Source organism: Schistosoma mansoni (genome assembly GCF_000237925.1).
Source record: "Schistosoma mansoni, WGS project CABG00000000 data, chromosome 3 unplaced supercontig 0077, strain Puerto Rico, whole genome shotgun sequence".
Lineage (NCBI taxonomy): Eukaryota > Metazoa > Platyhelminthes > Trematoda > Strigeidida > Schistosomatidae > Schistosoma > Schistosoma mansoni.
Genome location: NW_017386007.1, coordinates 590,765 through 615,655, shown reverse-complemented (window position 1 = coordinate 615,655; position 24,891 = coordinate 590,765). Strand labels below are relative to the sequence as shown.

Sequence of the window (24,891 nt, the reverse complement as noted above, 5' to 3'; positions counted from 1 at the left end):
GGTTGAGGTTAGACATTAACACCGTTGGATGCAGGCCGGCTTAGTGGTCTATCAGTTAAGTGCTCTGGCGCGAGACTGGTAGGTACTGGATTCAAATCTCGAGAGTCAGGATCGTGGATGCGAACTGTTGAGGAGTCCCATAATAGGACGAAATGGCCGTCCAGTGCTCTCAGGTTTTCCATGATGGTTTAGCTTCAATTGACTCATGATTTGAACTATGAAAATACTGAAATCTGCACAAAACCTCTCTCTGATCTATAATCAATTTTTCTACAAGTGATTATCAAAGGATCTTTGGGATTGATCAGTTTTCAACATTCCATTTGTAACTACTAAATTTAACAGTCATTCAATATAGATTATAATAGGTAAATTTAATAATGAACTTACCGGATCATAATAAACACACTATAGATCACACTGGATAGAGATTCATTTTTGTAATGTAAATATGAAATACTTCATTTCTTCAATTATATATAAACATGGATTAGACAGTATACTTGAGAAAAGTATCCTTCTCTTGTTTCATTAGTTGTATTACATGTGTAAGGTGATGTTTCTAAGTGAACACTTGACTATATTACGTAATTCTTATATATTACCATGACTGATGTTATTCATGTCAGGTTTTTCACATGGTAACTTAAAAGAACCATAAATTGAATCATGATAATTAATTTTATTATCTAAATCCGTTAAATACCATGATGATATTGGTAAATATGTATCTGAAGTAGTAATAATAATACCTGTACCACTATCTACTCCACTATCACTACCACATATACTATTTGTTTGATTAGTTATATTAGTTAAATTAACAGATATCATACCATTACTTAATAATTGTACATCTTTATCATATAGGTCTATTCTATCAGCAAAGGAATCCATATGTATAATATTTGGAATCGGTTCATTAGAATGTTTAATAATGAATGAAGTTGGTTGATATGGTATAGTATGATATCTGTTTGGTGTTGTTGACATCCATTCAGTTGTATGATGGCATGACTCGTTTTGTTCATTAACATGAAAAGGATATACATGTATAGATAATTGATTAGCATTCTCATCACTATAACATGGTTGTATATAAGAAGGTAATTTCTCATCTATACTAGTGGTTATCATTGTCCCTGTTAATAATGTTCCATCATATAAACCTTCTGATGAAGGAAATTCTTTAGGATATGATCCTAAAACAGTTGAAGGTAAGAAGATTGTCCGATTTGAAGTTTTCTCATATCTTCTATCAGTCATAGGAGATAAATTGACGGAATGATGAAATTCATAATGTTTATTATGATTCTGTGTATCTGATGTAATGATTATACCTGGTTTATATTCTCTACATGAAGTATTCGATAAAGATCTTAATATTTGATGATCTGATTTGAAACGTATCCATAATATGACAGCGGTTAAACTGATAATTAAAGCTAAACTACATATAATAATTAAAATCAATATTATTTTATTACTAATATGGGAATGATGTAATGTCCAAAAGCCAAATGGATTCCCTATAGGTTCACTGATATTGACATAAAAAATGACTTCAGTAGTTTGTTGTGGTTTACCTTTATCTTGTAAATGAATTGTTATTATATATAAACCAGGTATAGGTGTACTCCTTGATCTTAAATATTGATTCCTTAATTGTAATTCATTCATATGAATAGATTGATTTTTAATGGATAATTCAATTTCTTTCTTTTTGAAGTGATTATTCCAAGATGTTGTTAATTGACCTGTTTGTTCATGAATAGTAAAATAGAAAAATCCATCATGAAGTTCCAAGAAGTCTGTATTCTCATCGACTTCATATTTCAGTTTTCTTTCGTTTATCTTTAGATTACTTCTACTGCTAGTACTTTCAAAAGGATCAAACGAGTTGGATTGTCTTTTACTACTTATCTTCAAATTACTTCTATTGCTAGGATTTTCAAAAGTATCAATCGAATTCCTATTATTCACCTTCATACTAATATCATTCTGTTGTTGTTTAAGTTTTTGTTTTAAATGGTAGATTTTACTTGGTACTATAGTATAAATGACGGTACCATTATCACCAGCATCTAAATCTTTACCACGTATTGTAGCTATTAATGTACCAAATGGTGTATCAACTGGTATCATTGATGATGTAGATTGACGGCTATTTAACCAATTCGATGATTTAGACATACCAAATAATAGACTACCATTATTTGGATATAATAAATATGGTTGATTATCATTGATATCATCAATGTAAAATGTCAAGGTAGTTGTACATGTATGACTTATGAATTGACCATGGTCATATGCAATTAATTTAATTATAAATTGAGTTTGTTTCTCACGATCTAATACCCCAGATACAACCAATCTTGATTGATTATCAACTGAAATCATAGAATTATCATTCATTTCGTTGCCATGGTTACTATTTAATTGATCGGATATACTAGGTAAATAAAAGTATGATTGATCAATTAGTTTTATACTAATTGTTGAATTCTCTCCTAAATCTGGATCAATAAAATTTAATTGATTTAATATTATTGTACCTAATGGTAAATTCTCTTCTATATGAAATTCTAATGATCCATTATATTTAGGTGGATTATCATTTACATCAAGTAAATGAATTTTTATACTTGTTGTATTTGTTTTAATGATTGATTTGAAGTTTCCCGTTTCGTTATTGATCCTGTTATCATAACCACCACCACCACCACCATCGTCATCATCATCATCAGCGATGACTCCACCATCCTTCACAGTAACAAAGAGATGAAGGATATTGATTAATTCTCTATCTAAGTGATCAGTTGTATATATCGTTCCATTTGTAGCATCGATTTGAATGAATTTCAAATATTCCAAATGATCTGACACCAGTTCATATCTTAATTGACCATAGATACCTGAATCTAAATCCATAGCAACAATATATCCAATCTTTGTATAGATTGGTACATTTTCATATATTGAAAATTCATAATTCAATTGATTAAATTGTGGCCAATTATCATTTAAATCACCTAATGGTAATTCAAACCATTTTTGAATGAATTTTGGCGGTTCTGCTATATCATGACATTGGATACCAACTAGAAGTTGACCCTTCTTATTTGTATCTTTTTCATAATCAAATTGACGTTGATTAAACAAACCATAAGCATAATTTGAATAAGAGATTAAACGAAAACTTACAAGATTTCGCTCTTCATTAATCAGTTGACATTGAATTTTATTTATTGAACAATCATCTTTATCATTAATCGATATTAATCTTAATAATTGTGGTGTTGGATCATTTTCATAAAGGAGAGGAAATTGACTAACATTCCCTATACTACTATTATTATTACTACTACTACTTATTTCAGTAGTTTGTATTGGGATCATTTCAATTTCTGGTTCATTATCATTAATATCAATAAGATGAATTGTATAACTTATACTTGATGTTAATTTTGGTATACCATTATCTATAGCTTGTATTAATAAAATTAGTTTACGTTCTAATTCATTTTCATAATCTAAAAGATCAGATATTGTCAATTCACCATTCCATGGATTTAATGAATATTTCGATATTATTGATTGAATATTTGATTGATCCCAACCACCATATATTGATTTCCAATCAATTAAATAGGTAATATTACCATTTTCACCTTCATCTAAATCTTTTGTATAAAATTGAAAGATTTTTGTACCGATGGTAAGATTTTCCATAATGAAGATATTATTGTTGTCATTATGGTTAAAGGTCGTTGTATCTGTGGTGAAATTTATGAATATTGGTGCATTATCATTAATATCAGCTACTTTAATACGTAATATCATATCAGAATATAATGGTGGTTCACCATGATCTTCAACTATAATTCTATAATAATAAATTGATTGTTTTTCACGATCTAACATATAATCTACTTGTAATTGAGGTGATCCTATAATAGATTTAGTATTGATCTTATTTATAATTAATTGATCTGGATTAATTAAGCTGAATGGAGATTCTATACTAGATGTATAAGAATCATTACTAATCTGGTTAGTAACTAAATGATTGATTATTTGTAATCGATATTGTTTAATACCATAACGTGGTGAATCTTTATCTATAGCCATAGGTAATGAATAACGTTTACCTATAGAAATAGATTCTGGTATAATTAATTCATAAATATTTAAATTTTGATTATAAATATCAATCAAATTTTCATTGTTGGTGTTGTTGCTATGCTTGTTGGTGTTGTTGCTATGCTCGTTAGTGTTGTTGCTATGGTTGTTGTCGGTGTTGATTATTGATTTAGGGAATAAGGGAATATTATCATTTTCATCAATAATAATAATTTGTATTTGAAATTTAATTGGTTTTAAATTATTAATTGTAAATAAATAACCTTCAATATTCATTTGACAATAATTTAATAAACAACAATTAAATTTAGAACAAATCAAATCACGATCAATCACATTACGTGTATATAAATCACCTTTTATAGTTAATTGATAATATGTATCTGGGATTAACATTGATCGAATGAAGATGTTTCCATGTTGTTGTTGTTGTTGTTGTTGCTGGTGGGGGTGGGGGTGGTGGAGATGGGGATGGGGATGGGGATGGGTATAATTAGTAGTCAATATATTACCAACTAAATAATTCAATGGTGTATTATCATTTAAATAAAATTGAATTTGATATTCTAATAATGATTCATTATTACTAAGTACATTATAAGTAGTATTATTAATATAATCAATATTTATTGATTTTACTTCATAATTGATTTGAAATTTAATCAATATTAAATTGATTAAATAAATAATTAAATATAATTTAAATATAATTTTAAAATTTATATTCATATTATAGTTGCTAGGTGAAAGGAGGAGTAAGAGAAAGATAAGTCATATTGTATGAAATTGTCATTTTATTTGAATGTTTTCTATGAAACTATAACAATTCGATGAAACATAACTGATGAAGCCAACTGAAGATGAAATTTTTTGAAATTTCATCTAAAATTCCACATTTTTATTGATTAAGATAATAATAATAAGTGTCTATTGAATATAATTAACTCAAATTCGATGAAATGCAACTGATGAAGCCAATTGGAGACGAAATGCTTTGAGTATAAACAAATAAGATAATAATAATCAATGTATATTGAATATAACTAACTCAATTCGATGAAATGCAACTGATGAAGCCAATTGGAGACGAAATGCTTTGAGTATAAACAAATAAGATAATAATAATCAATGTATATTGAATATAACTAACTCAATTCGATGAAATGCAACTGATGAAGCCAATTGGAGACGAAATGCTTTGAGTATAAACAAATAAGATAATAATAATCAATGTATATTGAATATAACTAACTCAATTCGATGAAATGCAACTGATGAAGCCAATTGGAGACGAAATGCTTTGAGTATAAACAAATAAGATAATGATAATCAATGTATATTGAATATAACTAACTCAATTCGATGAAATGCAACTGATGAAGCCAATTGGAGACGAAATGCTTTGAGTATAAACAAATAAGATAATGATAATCAATGTATATTGAATATAACTAACTCAATTCGATTGAACACAACTGATGAAGCCAACCGAGGACGAAACTGTTTGGAATTTCATTTAAAATTCTATATTTTTATTTCAATATAACTAACTCATATTTAGTTCGACAGACATATCGAAATGAACATACTTAATGTATATACATGTTATTATCTATAAGAATAAAGATCAATAAATTTTATGGAGAAATTCATTCTTATCTTATTCACTGTTCCCCCCTCTCTCTCTCTCATCCCCCCTCTTTCTCTCTTATCCTCCCTCTTTCTCTCCATAGATAGTTATGGAAACAATTTTTTTTTTATCCCCTAAACTTTATTTTAGTTAAGATTGAGTATAGATGAATTAACAACTAATCGTTAACCTTACAAAAAGGAAAAAAGCACATCTCTTTAAGTTCTCTCTTTATTATAACTGGACAAAATAGTCTAATGTATATAATACTATTTACCTGTAGATTAGAATTGACCAGTCAGAAGAAAGTATAGTTAATGTATAGTTAAGTTAATATTAAGCATTTGAATTAAAGAAAATTGATTAATGAATATACAATTATCAGTATGGGGTTTTGTAGAGATTTTAGTATTTTCATAGTTGAAAGTGTCAGTCAATTGAAGCTAGACGACTATAGGAAACCTGGAAACATGTTGGATGCCAACTCAATGGTCTATCGGTTAAATGCTCTGGTACAAGAGACTGGTAGGTCCTGGGTTTGAATCTGGCTCGCGAGTACGGGATTGTGTATGCGCACTGCTAAGGAGTCTCATAATAGGATGAAACGGCCGTTGAGTAATTCCAGGTTTTCCATGGTAGTCTAGCTTCAATTGACTCACGCTTTCAACTATGAGAATATACAGTTGTTTTGTCGTTGTTGTTAATGGATAAAATATCATACTTGTTATAAGCTAAGATGGATAGTGGGTAGCAGTTGAATCCAGGAATAGAGATATTTTGTCCTATTTAGGACTCGTCAGCTGGATGTACTTGTATCCAAAAGTGGTGAAGTGTCTGTGGTCCTGAATTCCACTGTTAGCCACTATCCATCATTGCTTATAAAAGCTTGTGATTTAAAGGGGATATCAAGGCAGTTCACACAGCATATACATATGCCAACAAGAGATTGCTCAATGGAAGTCCTAAATACCAATGAGAAGATACAAGTAAATAATACCAAGTGAAGTATTATACCTGTTATATTATTTGTATTCTTTATTTTTAAGTAAATTTATCTGAGATCTACGGAATCTTGGATGCACATTGCTGAGGAGTCTCACAATAGGACGAAACGACATTCCAGTGCTTCCAGATATTCAATGATGGTCTAACATCAATCGATTCATGATCTCAATTAAACACTGAATAATCTTCACAACCCTATACTAATACAAATGTATAATATTGAATAGTGTAGTAAGAAGACAAAGATTATTAGAATTATATGATATATTAGAGTATAACATTTCAATTATTCTGATCATAATGTATATTATTAAAATATATGATATATTCTGATGGAGTTTTGTTCTCTAAGCTGGATGGTTTGGTCATGGAGCTTTCATTGTCCTTCTGAACGACATCATCAGAACATACTTCGGGTAGAAGATACATTGGATTTAGTGATTTTTAGATTTTCATTATTGTAATTATGGATTCTTTAAAACGTTTTGATTGTAAGCATTTAACACGACTGGTAATACGTATGTGACTTGAATATTAGTTATTCACTGGCTTATTTAGAAATCAGAAAGGGTTTTGTGGAGATTTCACTATTTTCATAGTTCAAATCATGAGTCAATTGAAGCTAGACCACTATGGAAAACCTGAGACCACTGGACAGCCATTTCGTCCTATTATGGAACTCCTCAACCCAGGACCTACCAGTCTCGCGCCAGAGCACTTAACTGATAGACCACTGAGCCGGCCTGCATCCAACGGTGTTAATGTCTAACTTCAACCAATCCACGATTTTTGAGCAACCGTTCACCAATTGTCTTCAGTGAGTTGATATCTCTACAACACATGTGGTTGAACTCCACTGGTCACTGCTTCCCACTGGAACTCAAGGAAACATCCTTTGAATTCAGTCAGTAGTGAGCATATGATTATAGATCAGAAGGGGTTTTGTGAAGATTTCAGTGTTTTCATAGCTGAAATCATGAGTCGATTGAAATGTTAGTATTATTTTCAAGGTTTATGGTGGTAAAGTACAAATATCTCTTCATATATACATTAGAATGGTTGATTATACAGATTGAAGTGATTTTAATAGTTGGATTCATGAGTCGATATAAACTAGATCACCATAGAAAACTTGGAAGCGCTGGATGGCATAGATCGACTTATGAATTCAATTATTAAAATCACTACAATTTCCACAAATTTTCTTCCTAATAACGATCACCATGTTCTCACTTGTGACTAGCTTCAAGATGGATTTCGTGGAGTTTTAGTAAGAAGCCATGATCAGTAGAGTTCAATCCGTGTCGGTTAGAGACATGTATCTATCTCAGACAACGGATGAATGATTATGCAAGATCGTGGATCGATTGAAGTTTGACACTACCACTGTTAGATGCCGTTGCAATGATCAAGATTTTATGAGTTCACGCAAGAAAATGAAGGTACTACGTTCGAATCCCACATGTAGAATCATGGATGCGCTATGCTGAATAATCCCATACTATGACGAAACGGCCATTCATTGCTTCTATCTTTTTCAATGGTGGTCTAGCTTAGATCGACTTATGATCTCAACTTCCGTCAATTTTTATATATAGGCAATATATCACAATCAAATAGTTATAATCTCGTAAAATTGATCATTCCAAAGTTCATCAAAATTAACTAAATTATTTACACCAAGGTTTCTGATAAGTTAAATATAAACTCAACAGTTCATTGAAATCATGAACCGACCTAAGTTAGTTCACCTTTGAAATCTACACAACATCCATACTGACAATTACCATGTGTTCACTAGTGACTAGATTCAAAAAGAAATTTATAATGCTCTAGTGAGAAGTTATGACCAGTGAAGTTAATCTGTTTTGAGTATACTGCATCTGCACACCCGAAGACAATATAAGATGATCTTGAAATGTTATGAATTGATTGGAGTTAGATATTAACTCTGCTGGATACTGAATCAGTGGTTCAGAGATTAAACGTTCACTTGCATGACTGATCGTCCTGAGTTCTTTCTTCCTTCGCTTTTCTTAAATAATCATAGGAGTATTATAGAGGTTTAGACCAACTTAAATTGATTCTTTATATATGAGTACTAACTATATACATATTGCAATAATCTTTAGTGAAGGGTGGCGGAGATTGTTGAATTTCATTTAAGTCATGAACCGTTCTAGATTAGAAGACTGTTAAAAGTCTTTTAGCGCTGAACGATCGTATTATCCTCCGTATGGGACTCTTCATCACTGCGCTTTCATATATGCAATTAAATGTTCCTTTACAATGAACGTTATTAAAATATTGCACAACTTATAGTTTGCCAATTTCGGAATGATTGTACTTCCACATTGAAATACAGATGTTTGAGTTCATGGTGTACAATCTTTATTTATCAGTCAATATAGAAGACATTTCATACTTCATCATATTGGATGATAATGCATACAGTGTCAATGAATCTATAGTATACCAGTCTGAAACCGTCATTCTTATCCTATTTATATGTTTGATTTTAGCAACATTTATGAGAATACATCAAGTTTTAGAGTTGTATCGTCTGATCCTACAAGCTATCAATCGGATACATTCATTTAGTATTGTTTTTTTGAATCTTCCCATCGATGTGTTAGGATTGCAACTGGTCAGTCTCTTATCGGTATATGTGAATACTGTGAATATTGCCTCGATATAGCCTTAATTCACAAGCATGATAAGCAAAGATGGATAGTGGCTAGCAGTAGAATCCAGGACAAGGCGCGTTTCGTCCTATTTGGGACTCGTCAGTTAGATGTACCTGCATCTCTGACTTGTTGATGTTCACTCTGGGACTCTAACCTAGTACCTTTCGCATCAAACGCCATCACGTTATCCACTTGACCACTGAGTCCTGACATCAATCGGGTAAACTGGATGAATACATGTTATTTTCTTATTGAAACGTATAGCATCTTCACGAATTACATTTGTAATTTACATATATCATAGGGATATAGTTTTTTTGGAAATATAAAATTGACACCCTATTCACATTCAATTATTCAACTGTTTGAAATAATCAACAACAAAAATTAACACATAATGGTTACATTTTGTCCAGCGTGCCAAAAATTAAAAGTCATAGACTTAAGTAGTTCTCATCTTACACCTACCCTGGTAATATTGATTTATATTATCCAGCGTGATGGGGCTTCAAGTTGTTTTTCATATTATTTTCTTCATTATCTTGGTCCTCCCTTTACCCTCTATTTCTAGTCTATTTGACCTTTCATCTTTATATACAAATCTTCTTAACGAGTATATAAGTGATCAGATCGTTCGAAATGTATTGCGCTAATATATCACATAGTTCTGATAATCTTCGTCTTCTTATTACACTAACCAAATCAATGAAAGGGACTAGTTGCTTGGAATATCATAACCATTTTTCTTACTTATAAGGGACTTGATGTCCGAAACTACCATCTAAAAGATAAATCACACTGCACGACAGAATTGGATGGAAATCATCTAATCTTCCACGTTTACTGCCATACATAGAAGCACTATGAAGATAGCGAGTTGTTTGTAACAGTTCACAGCTGAGTAGTGTTGGTCGTTTAAGCACAACCAGATGTAATGAAGATGAGGATATTGTTTTTACAAACCTGTCCTGAAACGTTCATGGTGGAAATTCATTGACTAATGTCAATATACCTGATAATAATACTATCACTAATTCTCCTATTAGTACTACTTCTATGTCAAACAATACTATTACTACGAATCCTACTACTACTGGTCCTACTCCTACTGCTATTACTATTACTACTACTACTACTACTACTACTTTTACTATTGCTGCTTCTGTTTATCCGAGATCAAATACTGTTGTGAATGCTCAGTGGTCAAGATTTCTTAGAATCTCTACCCTGAAATGGTCGACTTCATGGAATTTATTATTCATGGGAATTCCATGCAAATTACATTCATTCCACAATTGACAAGCGAATGCATTCCAGTGACCAAATACAAGTTCGTGAACCATGCTTGTATTCTCATGTGTCTTATAATGACTGAATGTAAATGTTGATCATCGAACTGTATGCAGATAGATGGTGAGGAGTTGTAAACGGAAGCTTGATAAAGAGAAATGAGATTGTTTCCGCAACCAGATGATGGTTGATTATACAAGTGTGTGTGTGCATTTTCGATTTTCCATTGTCAATCTGTGATGAGTTAGGTACATCGAACCTTGGTGACGTTGACGGTGAACGTACACTCGGCAGAAGTGGGAACCGTGTCATTTCTTATTGTTTATGGCTAACAGTACTCGATTAGGATCAACTAATTTTGTATTCAATTAGGTTATCGACCTGGTTAAACTTATCTGATCGCCAGGACTCCCTACTTCCTCACTATTTATTTATTTAACACATACATATTGGTACAAAGGGCACCGGATACATATGCGTCACACAAAATAATGAGAATAGGAAGAGAAAAGAGGGTAAGATGCATATATAAAAGAAGGAAAAAAAGAGAAGAGTAATGATGAGAGGAACTGAAATATACAACCAGAAGAACTCTCTCAGTTAAAAAAATTATAACCACTCTGTATGAAGAAAGTAAAAGAACGTTACATCAGGCTCGCCACTGGCTTCTATTTTGAGCCATATCTGATAACGTCTCTAGCCACTGCGTTGCACCATCTTTCAGACCCTAACCAAGGAGTCGTGAAGGACCAACAGAAGCCAGCCCATTGCAGCTTTCTTTCATACCACGATACCATATCATACACTGACCACTTCTAAGGTCAATGTATGACTTCCTCACTACAGTAACACATACGATATCCCATAAACTATCTACCGGTAAAACAATCAAAAACACAAAAGTGAATGGTTCAAAAGTTTATTTCCATTCTTTATATCAATATGTACATGAATTGGGTAGAAATCATGGTATTTCTTTCATAGATTCTCATAATTTGTACAATTATTATTATTGACAGTAAAACGTTTTTTTTTTTAATCTGCAAACCAAACATGACATTCAGGCTTGTTTATTGTTATGCTTGGACGTCTTTGGCATGATCAGTATTTGATTTTTTCTCACCATTACGTAACTGCTTTGCATTCAATGGTGGTGTCTTACTATGTGACATTATGTTTATTTCTTCTTCTTCTTCTTGTCCATTATGGAAAATAGGTTTCTTTCCATCATAGTGATAATTATAATAGTTATAACAGTTTAAGTAACAGAAATAATGGAATTGGTAATAGCAGTAATAATGGTAGTGGTCATATAGGCAATATTTGTAGCAGTAGTAATAGTAATGGTAGTAATAATAATGGTAATAACAGTAACTAAGGCAAACTTGACTACAATCTAACCTGTTATCCATCGATATAATTATTTGTTTACGAGAGTTAGACTGTTAAACCGCTTGACAAATACGTTTTTACAAATTGATTATCATCGCTCTAGACTGACTTCACATCATATTAGTAGGCTATTTCTATTCAAATGTTGAATAGATAAAGTCAATACGGTGTCAGGTGGTTGTAAATCAATGAAGAATATGTGTCCAAAATCAATGTTATTTATGAAATTCCAATGATAAAATTAAAGAATAAAACAATGGGAAATGTTCGTAAGTCAGCCCATTTACGTTTGTTATGAAAACTGATTTGGTGAGCATGATCTGGCGAGACTATAATTTATGGACGAGTCAATCAGAAGCATTTGAGGGATTTCAAGGTCACGGCGCCGATTTTAGTACCTGATGCTAAGGTACGATCGATTCATAGAGAATTTTAAAGAAGACTTGACAATTTAGTGGCTACAACAAATGAGACTACTAAGAAGTTCCTGTATTTGTAATTGCGGGTATTCAATGACTTGTAGATCTTATGAAGACTACCGTGATGTTGTCCTTCGATGTAATATATGTTGAAGGAAGACGTTTGATAGAATAGGAACCGTTATCGCTCGATCCTGATTGACACTAAGGCATATTATAATAATTGCCGCAAACTGTATAATGAAAGCACCAGCAACATTGGTTGCAATAATTGCAGATGTTATAATAATTGCCGCAAACTGTATAATAAAAGCATCAGTAACATTGGTTGCAATAATTGCAGATGTTACTGAAGCTTCGGCTGTTCAGTGATATGAGTACTGTAGGGACATATCCATAATAGAAATGATAAACTTACACAACTAGAGCAAACACAAACAATATTGAAGTTATGTGGTCGATTCTGAGAGAGTTTTTGTGACCTTATCATGGTTCCAGAGACCAACTATTATGGAGCTATATGGATGAATTCCTCTACCTTATGCATCACGATTTCGGAACCTTTGAATCTTTTTCTAACCTTGACAAGTTTTTGGACTATATAAAAGAAATGTATCCACCTTAGTTGTTTGGTTTTCTATAATGAATTTTTACTCTATCCTTATGCACAGTATGCACATATGCCAATTAGAGACTGACCAGTTGCAGTCCTAAACACATCGATGGGAAGATCCAAACAAACAATACTAAGTGAATTCAAACTTCACCCTATCGCACAAGCAAGTGGCTACCAGGAGTCCCAGAGTGAACATCAACTCTGAGATGCAGGTACATCCAGCTGACGAGTCCCAAATAGGACGAAACGCGCGTCCTGGATTCCACTGCTAGCCACTATCCATCTCTGCTTTCTATCCTTACTGTTTACTGATTGGCTAACATTTCTCAAGGTCACTTATGATTCGTTCAAAGGTTGTCCATAACTTATAGTCTTGCCTAAATTTTCACTTGTACCAGTCTTTGGGTTCTTACTACCACGTCGTGGGAATGGCGGTGGTTCCTCGTTTTTACAAGTATAAGTAATAATTTACTGTGATATGTATATACACATATAACAATAGGTGACGCAGTCATAACAGTTAGAAACAGACTAACTGTTTTGAGTCAACAATATAAAAGAGATCGGTGGTTAGTGACTTCATATGACATGGTTTAGAGTAGTTTACAATGCCACTGACTCATTCAACCTTTTTCATCCCCCCAGTTTTGAATATTTTTATTCCTTCATACACATACCTTTTCACTCTGTCTTTTTAAACCATTCCTTCATGATAATAATCTGTTATGGCATCTTCAGCTGACATGCAATGATTGATCTAATCTCTGATCATTAAGTCATTGATCAAAACAAAAGATAACTAATCTTGTTAACATTGATGATAATGAAGAGGAAATGAATATTCACTTCCTCAGTAATATTTAATCACTGAAGCTGACTCACGATTTCAACTATGAAAATAGTAAATCTCCACAAAAACCCCTTCTGATAATGAATATAATCATATGCTCACTAGTGACTGACTTCGAGAAGTACATCCAGGAGTTCTAGTGAAAAGCAGTGACCAGTAGAGTTCAAACCACGTCTGTCGTGAAATAGGAACTCAGTGAAGACAATTGGTGAACGGTTGCTGAACTTTGTGGATCAGTTGAAGTTAGATATTAACACCTTTAGATGCCGGCCGACTCAGTGGGCTGTCGGTTAAGAGCTCTGGCTCGAGACTGGAAGGTCCTGGGTTCGATCTTCGCAAGGAGGGATCGTGGATGTGCACTGCTGAGGAGTCCCACGATAGGACGAAGCGGCCGTCCAGTGTTTCCAGGTTTTTCATGGTAGTCTAGCTTCAAATGACTCACGCTTTCAACTATGAATAAACAAAATTTAACGGCGAGGCTAAACTTTATGGACGACCTTTGAACGAATCTTAAATGACCTTGAGAAATGTTAGTCAATCAGAAGATAGTTAGTATACGGTGAAAATATATAATACAAAACTAAAAACTTAAAGCGGATACTGTTCTTTCACATGGCTCAAAAACTTCTCAAGGTCAGATATAGGTTCGGAAGTTCTAAAATCATAGTGCATACTGTACAGGAACTCATCCATATGGCTCCATAGTAGTCGACATCTGGAGCCACGATAAGGTCTCAAAAATTCTTTTAGCCTCGACCACATAGCTTCAATGTTGTTGGCATGTTAGGGTTAGGGATAGGGTTAAGGTTTGGATTTAAGGTTAGGGATAGGGTTAAGGTTTGGATTTAAGGCTAGGGATAGGGTTAAGGTTTAGGGTTAGGGATAGGGTTTAGGTTTAAGGTTAGGGTTTAGGGTTAAGGGTTTGGGTCTTAACCTTAATCGTGATCAAGCGAAAAAAGTCATTTGAGTAATACAGTCACAAGTATAGGAACTTCTTAATAATCACTTATTGTAGACGCTGAATTATCACGTCGTCTCTAAAATCCGCTGTGAACCGACCGTACATAAGCATCAGGTACCGAACTTAGCGCCGTGACCTTTAGAACCCGCGAAAGCGTCTGATTGGCTAGTCCATAAAGTTTAGTCTCGCCAATTTAACTTTCAAAATGGAAACATATATTTCCAATGTTCAATATATAAACATATATATACTTACATAAATACATCACAATCTTCAAGAGTATTTTCCAAGAAGAAGAACAACAACAACAACGAAAATGTGAAAATAATAAGAATGGAAACTTGAAAAGTTTCGAAATGCATATGTTTTAATGTAATGGGAAACTATAAACAAAAGAGATCTATTCCCTTCATAAAAACTCTTCTTCCTCATATTCTCCTTCATTTTCTTCTTAAACCATCATTGAATAGTGGTATTAAATTATTATGTTAATAACAAATTACTAATTGAAATCATACATTAACTAACTGTACAATCACATGGTAGGTTATAACATCTATAAAATGGTATTGAATTCTATTTCATTTTTGAACGAGTATTCACTGATTTGATTACCCATTCTATTCCTTCCTAAATGAGATAAATATTTAATATAAACAAAAATATACTACTCATAAGTATGTAGATTTTGGAAAGAGATAAATAATAACAAAAATGGAGGTTGATGAAAATCATTGAAAGTATGACATGTTCGGCGAGACTATAATTTATGGACGACCTTTGAACGAATCTTAAGTGACCTTAAGAAATGTTAGCCAATCAGTGAACAGTCAACATAGAGTAAAAATATATTATACAAAAGCAAATAATTAAAATGGATACACTTCTCCTATATGGTCCAAAAACTTGTCAAGATTAGAAAGAGGTTCAAAGGTTCTAGAATCGTAATGCATAAGGTAGATGAACTCATCCATACGGCTCCATAGTAGTTAGTCTCTGGAGCCATGATAAGGTCACAAAAACTCTCTCAGAATCGACTACATAGCTTCAATATTGTTCGTGTGTACTCCGGTTGTGTAAGTTTATCATTTTTATTATGGATATGTCCTAACAACACTCATATCACTGAACAGACGAAGCTTCAATAACATCTGCAATTATTGCAACCAATGTTACTGATGCTTTTAATATACAGTTTGCGGCAATTATTATAATATGCCTTAGTGTCAATCAGGATCGAGCGATAACGGTTCCTATTCCATCAAACGTCTTCCTTCAACATATATTACATCGAAGGACAACATCACGGTCATCTGCACAAGGTCTACAAGTCATTGAATACCCGCAATTACAAATACAGGAACTTCTTAGTAGTCTCATTTGTTGTAGCCACTAAATTGTCAAGTCTTCTTTAAAATTCTCTATGAATCGATCGTACCTTAGCATCAGGTACTAAAATCGGCGACGTAACCTTGAAATCCCTCAAACGCTTCTGATTGGCTCGTCCATAAATTATAGTCTCGCCTCATGCTTTTGTACTTTTTCATCCAATTTTCCACTTTTTTCATTCCGTTTTGTCCAATTAAATGGTTAGTTCTAAATTCATCATAATTGGTTATTTGTTTCTTAAAAGTGATATTAAATGTCAGTACTTGTCGACTGAGCACCTTTTCTTCAAATTATGGTAGATAGTAACGTACAAAGTATTAGCTCTTTCGTCTCTCACGCTGTCACAGAAACAGATAACATATTCTTGTATGCATTATATCTGGTAGCGTTCCAATCACTTGAAGCGTTAAAGAGCTCCGTCAGAACTTATGAGAGGGTGACGTACTACCATTATGCAGTGTGAGATACTTATTTTCATAGAGATCAACAACCATATATTAAATTTGTATGTTGGAGAAATAGCCGTAGAACACTTAGCGAATCCTCATAGCCGATTAAACGAAAGAGGTAACTCTATTATTGTTATTATATTGTTCTTGAAGAACTTTAATGAACACTCAATTACGAAAATTAGAGTGACAGGAAACTGAGAAATTATTAAATTAATGTCAGAAGGGGGGTTTATGGAGATTTCAGTAATTTAATATACTTGAGATCATGAGTCAATTGAAGCTAGACCACCGTGGAAAAACCGGAAGCACTCGACGGCCGTTTCGTCCTATTATGAGACCCCTCATCAGTACGCATCCACAATCCCTCCTCACAAGATTAGAACCCAGGACCTATCAGTTTCGCGCGCAATCACTTAACCTCTAGATCACTGAGTCGGGGTTCAGCGGTGTTAATGTCTAGATTCAACCGATCCACAAAATTGAGCGACACACCCACCAATGTCTTCAGTAACTTACTATCTCACAACAGACCTGGTTGAACTCCATCGGATTATTATTAACCTTTTCTTATTCTTTTAGATAAGTGAACTCGATCTATGAGCTTAAATGATGAACTGACTATCCTTTTTATTCATAATAAGATTTTTATTCATATATTTCAACAGATTCCTTAACTTCATGAAATAAAATGTTATTTTGAAACATTTCCTGAAAATTCCTTTAGTATTGTTTGTTTGAATCTTCCCATCGATGTTTAGGACTGCAATTGATCAGTCTCCTGTTGGCATATGTACATACCATGCGTATTACCTCGATATTGCCTTAATTCACAAGCATGATAAGCAAAGATGTATAGTGGTTAGCAATGGAATCCAGAACGCGCGTTTCGTCCAAGTGGATAACGCGATGGCGTTTGAAGCGAAAGGTACTGGGTTCGAGTCCCAGAGTGAACGTCAACAAGTCTGAGATTCAGGTACATCCGGCTGACGAGTCCCAAATAGGACGAAACGTTCGTCAAACTGGATTCCACTGCTAGTCACTAGCCATCTTTGCTTACTAAACCTAGTATGTTCGTGAATAATGATTCATATTGCAGAGTCTGTTATTGGTGTTCTGAACTTAACTGACTGGGTTAGGCAGATAACAGGACTGATAAGTATTCAAGACTGCTTATACGGTTAACGTGTATCATAGCTCTGATCAATAAATCACTGCTCTCTAATTGGCGTTCATATATATTAACATGGCACTCGCATGCAAAATAATCTACAGTTAATGAAAGAATAATACTATGATGAGAATTCATGATTGTTACCATGACAACATTAAAAGATTAAACACGAATAAAAGGAATCAATATCGATTTCTTCTTTTCTAGTAAAAAAAATTATCGAAGTCAATTTTATTTTAAAATCTGATAATTTTTTTATATTTTCATAGTTGAAATCATGAGTCAATTAAAGCTAGACCACCATAGAAAAACCTGAAAGCACTAAACGGCCGTTTCGTCCTATTATGAGACTCCTCATCAGTACGCATCCACGACCTCGCCTCGTGAGATTCGAACCCATGACCTATCAGTCTCGCGCCAGAGCACTTAACAGATAGACCACTGAGCCGGCCAGTATCCAACGGTGTTAATGTCTAACTTCAACCATTTTTTTATATATTCTAATGAAAAAGCTTTCTCATGGTGACTAAATTGGTGTCTTACCAAAAAAAGCGCGAGCAAAACTAACTAATTTTTCATAAAATAATTAAGTTAAATATAAAAGAAAAATAGAAAAAAGAAAAAAAGAAAAAAACGCCTTGATAAATAACCTTGATAAGAACACATAATGAATGAACTTCATTATTCTTTTTTTACCTAATGAATACAAAGAAATGATAAACTATAAAATAATACTGTTGCCATGACGAAATAAAATCAACTAAAAATTGAATTATTTTTTAAAATGTATGGAATAGATTCATGTTGGTAGATACAGACTATTTGGTTGGGGTCCCATGTGACGATCGTAACCAATGATTGGAGACTCTAGGTGACATGGCTTAGAATTGATCACAATGGTGTAAGGTGTATACATTCTTTATCTTCCCTTATACCCTGAGATTAAAATTGCTTCATATTTGTCTTTCTTCCTGTAATATATCCTTATATACAACCTATCTTTTAAATACTACCACCACTAAATTAACTACTTCTGTGAATTTGATATTCATCTTGTTGTGCTAATGAGGTATGGCAACTTGGACCGATGCATAAATGTGCCTGGTCCTACGTTGTAGCTGACTGATTGACTGACTGATATTCATAGATCTTTATTATCAATATGTTGCTGTATTACATTCGAACCACTTTTTTTGTACCTCAAGTAACATAGGAAACACTGGACCCGGGTTTCGTACTACTTGGCACTCGTCAGCAAGGTGTACCTGTAATCTTGAGGGAACTGGTGCTCCCTGACGGATTCGATCCCGTGTCACTCAGCTTCACAGTCAGAGACGTTACCACTGAGCTACTCGGGCCGCGACCGAGGTAGCTTCTTTTTTCTTGAAGTAACTTATGTTTTAGCGGTAGCTTATCAGTCGAAGATGCATTTATAATCATATCTGTGCATCCCATTATGTTTACTTGGGATGGTGGAGCAGATGTTTAATGTTTACATGATCGATATCATTCGGTCATCACTAAGAAGGACTTGACACACATGACATCGATCACCGCCCAGTGATCAGTCAATTGTGAAAAAACTCTTGTGATAAGTATTTCAAGAAAAATCAAAAAAAGAGAAATCCGTATATTCAGGTTCATTTAACAACGCTGATAGACAGCGCTATGAGATGACAGATATTTATATAGATAGATAATTTATGGTATCTAATAATTTATCTTAGAAGAACTCAAACTTATGGACGATCTTTTGTTATTTATTACCTTCCTTCTATTTATATTATCCAACAAACATAAATAAATTCTTATCAAAAAAGGGTTTTATGGATATTATAGTAAATTAATAGTTGAATTCATGAGAACCTGGAAGCACTGGATGGCCGTTTCGTCCTAATACGAGACTCCTCGTCAATGCGCATTCATGATTCCGTTAGCCGGATTCGAACCCAGGACCTGTCGGTCCTGCATGCGAACACCTAACCCCTAGACCACTGCGCCGGTATCCAGCATTATTAATATCTAACTTCAATTGAGATCACGAGACCGATATATCCTCGGTTCGATTCCTTTGATGTGGGATCGTGGATGCGCACTGTTGAGGAGTCGCATACTGGAACGAGACGACCGTTTAGTGCTTCCAGATTTCCCACGGTGGTCTAACTTTAATTGACTCATAAATTCAACCATTAAATTAAATACGTTCTGTTTTTAAATAACTGCTATATGAGCTTTAAATTTTAAACAGCTAAAAAGAATCTGTAAAATAATTGAATAGATATTGTTTCACTATAACTGATGTTATTTCTCGCCTTGAAACTGATCATTCTATTATAAAACATCAGCCTTTGACCTACAGGTCTAATCCATAAGGCATTGGAGCGACGTGAGGAGATTCAGTCCTATGGTAGTCACTGACTAACAAAAGGTTGATACCCCATTTGTTCCTTCAGGATTCTGGAGTCCATATGCACAATCAGTGTGGAATCCGGGTTTTCTAACTCCACTAGGTCGGTCCTCCGTAACCATCAACCCGGTTGAAGCACTAGAAATTTGCTTTTCATCCTCTCATTTTCTTAAACAGCACCCCGCCATTGGAATGTGGTGAGTAAGGCTTCATTGTTAGTGGTTGTATACTCGTGGTCATATGAAAGCATTTGGAGGGAGAGAGCTGACTCTTCCAACCCTCGGTCGTACCAGGGCATTCGGGGGCCACTTTTTAGTACAAGAGCTTTTCAGTTTTATGCTACGAACTGATCATAGTTAGACAACCACTAAAAACCTAGAAACACTAGGATAGTTGTTTTGTCCTGGTATGGAACTTCTTAGCAGTGTAGATCCACGACTATGCTAGTGACCGAACACATAAACTTCAGGCCTCGTAAAGAGAACTTCACCTTCAGAACAATGAATTGATATACAGTGATTCATATTGTTAAATTCTATCTGTTCATTATATTCCCTGATTATCAACCATTTTAATGAGTTGATTTCACTCTCGACTTCATCGACATATACACAAATTCTGAATATCGCACATCATTAATACTGATAAATAATAATAATAAACCAGTCTCATAAAATTAAAAACGAATATTTCAGCTTACTTGTACACCATTGCCAGTTATAGCTGAACAGCCCTGAATTTGCCATGGTCTATCTCTAATAGTTAGTAACCCAAGCCCATCTGATATTCTGTTTGCCGGTTCAGCGGTGAGCAAGTCTTGTTTATTGGCGAACACTATTAAAGGAACGCCGGCTAATTTATCTTCTGATAAAAGTTCCAAGAGTTCCTATAAGGGAAATACATTCAATGAAACAAGAAGTATAAAAATAGGCTAAATAATCGGTCAATTTAAGGAAAAGATTTTATCCCATTCAACAGAGGATTCCCGTGGATCACTTGGTGTTTTAGATAGTGAAATATTTCACACAATCCAGGGAAATTTTGAGATTCAAGTCCAGGTTCAAAAAGTTTTATTTAACTTGAAAGACACCGTACATGAAGTTCATAGAAACAAGTTCAGATTTATAAAACCATCTGACTGAGTCACTTAGGTAAAGAACTTATCTGACGACAGGCACAAACAGCATTAAATTGTTACTCACTTGTCAGTGAAATTAAAGTTGCGAGAGAAAATTGATGTGCTACAAATGGATAAAAAACTATCATATTCTACTTCCTTTCATTAATTTTTAAATAAAGAGATGAAATGTTTTCGAGAGTCCAACTTTGTTGCCAGTTTTAGGTGCTGTCTCATCACTGGAATAAACTAACTGTTTCGTGGGGCTTTAAACACTAGCAATGTTATTAGTATGAGAAGCAGGTAGAAGTAATCAACAATAAACAGGAGGAACAAATATTTAAAGGATATGGTAGATGGGTGATATGAGTAGATTTTGTGTCACCCATAGACCTCAAAAGCCACAAGATTCCTCGATATCACATTTACCTTCAATTCCTTAGAGTTTTTTGGTATTGGATTTTTATTTATTAAACTTATCTATTTAAACCGATTTATTACTATCAAATTTACGTAACTTTAATACATTCACACAGTGGATAGCGTTTTAACCTTGCCACCAACGATTTGTAGGATGTTTTTGTCAGGAAAATTTAATCAGTAAGTCAGCCATGAACGGAAAAATATATGCTGAAAACACCTTGATAAGCTATTCGTGATAAGAGTCTACAGTTAATGCAAACAATGTGAATCACAACTGTGCAAAATACTTCTATTGAAGCATCAAAGATATTGTGAATGGATTAAGATTCAGTTGTTCGTCACCAAAACGGACTGAATTATCTTGTTTGGATAATTGTATGAATATTAATGAGCATTGAAAATCTATCCCCTTTCCTGATACACTTAAATCACTAAAGCATTTGGTTTTCAGACAGTAAACTGAAAGTTTTCACCACTTTCTATCTACTTCAGTTTTTGTAGCCTATGGGTATCACTACACACCACTATAAAAGACATGGAGTTAAGTCGAGTAAATAAATCTGCACTTTGTACATCAGGTTGCGGATTTTTGTGTATCAAATGTTCGAATAAGGTGCATCAGTTTGCTTTCATTTTATACCGATAAAATTTTAATATCTATCTAAAACATGATGGAAAACCACATTTTTCCGTCATTTTAGTTAAAACTAGCCTGTAGTTTCCGAAGACTAGTTACGACTGTCGTTTATAAGTGATCATCAGTGCCTATGAATTATTATTCAGTCATTCAGAATACTTGGATTCAATAAAAAGCCGTATGATGAACAATTAAACAACATCAACATTAGATTTCTTCCAAAACTGCACTTAGGAAGTATCTATTAATCACACATATTTTTACTAAGTAGGCAGTATCAATAGGTAGTATAGTACATTCAGCTTCTCTTAAAGCTGAAAACGTATGAACGTGATAACGTATCATGAAGTGGTATGGATACATAAGTATGTGTCTTAAACCAATCAGATCCATCAAAACTAGCTAGGTTGTAAGCGCCACTAAAAACCTATTGAACCACTCATATTAGGAAATTATTTACTGGCATGTTCAGTTTGCAACACGATGTGAAAAGTCAGATATGGTCTAGAATAGAAACTAGTCCTGATTTCTAATCACATTCTTCGCAAATTTTAGATGAAAGCTCATTATCTGAAAGCAGTCTTTATTGAGCATCTTAACTGAACTGTTTTTCCAATAAATATTGTCCCTGATCAGATTTTCATATTCGATATATTTTATTATATTTTGAATCTAAGTAAATGAATTTATCTCAGGGTTACAATCAACATCCGCCATGTTACAGGCCATTCTTCTGGTTGGAATAAAGGTTGTAAGATTAAATTGAGGTAAATTAAGAAGGCGACAAGTGCAAAAATTTCCCTAAATAAAAGGGGAGAAAAAAATGTGACAAAAATGAGCGAATTAACTGGAATAATACTTTATAAAAAGGCGTAGGATTAGTTAATAATAAAGAGTTTCAGTATTTTATGAGATGGTGCGAAGGCAAGGTCAGTGACTATAAAAACATCTAAAACCACTTATCCTTGTAAAACTACGGTTTTCTACCAGTTACTTCGGAAATTTTGAGTTGTTATTGATTATGGACTATCTGGTCTAATACTACCACCAATAACTGGCCATTAAACATCAGTAAATAGACAAGAAGAGCTATAAAAAATAAACAAATAATAGGGATTGACAAAGTTCATCAATGTAAACAAAGTAGTCCTTTTTACATTTAGATGTTTTTTTAAAAAAGCAGAACGCACTTCTCCGGTTTCCTCAAAGCGCTTTTTATCTGAACTATCGATCACATAAATCTAAAATTCTATAAAGGAGAGGAGAAATAATTACCAAGATATCTGTATTTTCAAAGTAGTTTTTCCAATATGGGCGAATCTTTCTCTGTCCTCCAATATCCCAAACATTTAGTTTGAACCCTTGGGACTGAACGCTTTTGATATTAAATCCCTGACAAAATATATAACAAATTTGCCGATACCTGAGTGGGAGTAGTTTGAGTTATATCTTCAGATGCTAAATGTTTAAGCAAAGTTGTCTTTCCTGCATTATCTAGACCAAGAAGAAGAATCCTTATTTCTTGTTCTGGTTTGGATTTCAATCTCCTTAAAAGACTTAACAAGCCCTGAAAGGTTATTACATAACAGTGGTTAATAATAAAATACTCGTTCTACCATTACAAAAGTTGACAAACCACCACCAGTTGATATGACAACAACAATTAAATAGGACTACTAACCAATATATTTGCGACCAGCTCATATAAACCAATTAATTTATTTTCACTCGCTTTTTGTCGTTTCGGCATGGTTGAAGGTATCAATAACCACGGGGATTTGGGAAGAAGTCCTTATCGGCCCTTACTATGGCTACCTCTAAATTCCAGTACTAGGGACACGACACCCTTAAGACAGTTTCACAAACAAATCGTCGGACCATCAAACATTTAGACCAGACTAAGCACGTAGGTGACGTCACGAGATGACGTAAGAGCAGTGAATACTCAAAGTTAGACTATCTACCATCAAGTGATCGGTTAATAGTCGACGATGTTCACGTCCAAGAACCAACAAGAAGTATTGGCAATGGCATAGTCAACACTTAACGTGGTCATAAACGAGTTATTTCGGGGAGGGGGACGCGAACGATCCCTACACTCATCATTCTAGGCCAGTCCACCCGATCACGAGGAAACACCCTCAGCACGTTGTATGGTAACAAGCGTGGTGTAAGCTAACAGCGGTTGACCACTGAGGTATAGTGATAACTGTGACTCGGATATCTACACTATACAACGTGCCTTAAGCTAAGCACACTCCTGTATAGAAGAGACTGTGTTAAGCAAGGCACATAATGA

At 33.8% G+C, this 24,891-nt stretch overlaps 2 protein-coding genes and 1 non-coding gene across 3 annotated transcripts in view; 1 reads left to right on the top strand and 2 right to left on the bottom strand.

The window, feature by feature from the left end:
• The window catches only part of Smp_159920 (cadherin, putative), a gene marked incomplete at both ends in the record, with an annotated part of 35,213 nt that extends 30,671 nt beyond the window's left edge, over positions 1 to 4,542 (bottom strand). The window contains 4 exons of the mRNA XM_018791380.1: positions 606 to 1,445; positions 1,587 to 2,519; positions 2,763 to 3,953; positions 4,155 to 4,542. Coding sequence (XP_018645438.1) covers positions 606 to 1,445; positions 1,587 to 2,519; positions 2,763 to 3,953; positions 4,155 to 4,542 — 3,352 coding nt within the window. The remainder of the gene's footprint in view (positions 1 to 605; positions 1,446 to 1,586; positions 2,520 to 2,762; positions 3,954 to 4,154) is intronic.
• A 7,253-nt stretch (positions 4,543 to 11,795) lies between these two features.
• On the bottom strand, positions 11,796 to 24,342 carry Smp_159930 (ADP-ribosylation factor-like 3, arl3; the record flags this gene model as incomplete). Its single annotated transcript, XM_018791379.1, has 6 exons — positions 11,796 to 11,978; positions 21,116 to 21,301; positions 23,783 to 23,833; positions 23,868 to 23,984; positions 24,016 to 24,159; positions 24,274 to 24,342. 6 exons carry the CDS (start codon positions 24,340 to 24,342, stop codon positions 11,835 to 11,837), a joined length of 711 nt encoding a protein of 236 aa, XP_018645437.1. The 3' UTR covers positions 11,796 to 11,834.
• On the top strand, positions 17,718 to 17,790 carry Smp_tRNA_01070_Pseudo_TTG.1.1. Its single transcript has one exon. It is a non-coding gene (tRNA).
• Positions 24,343 to 24,891: the final 549 nt, after the last annotated feature.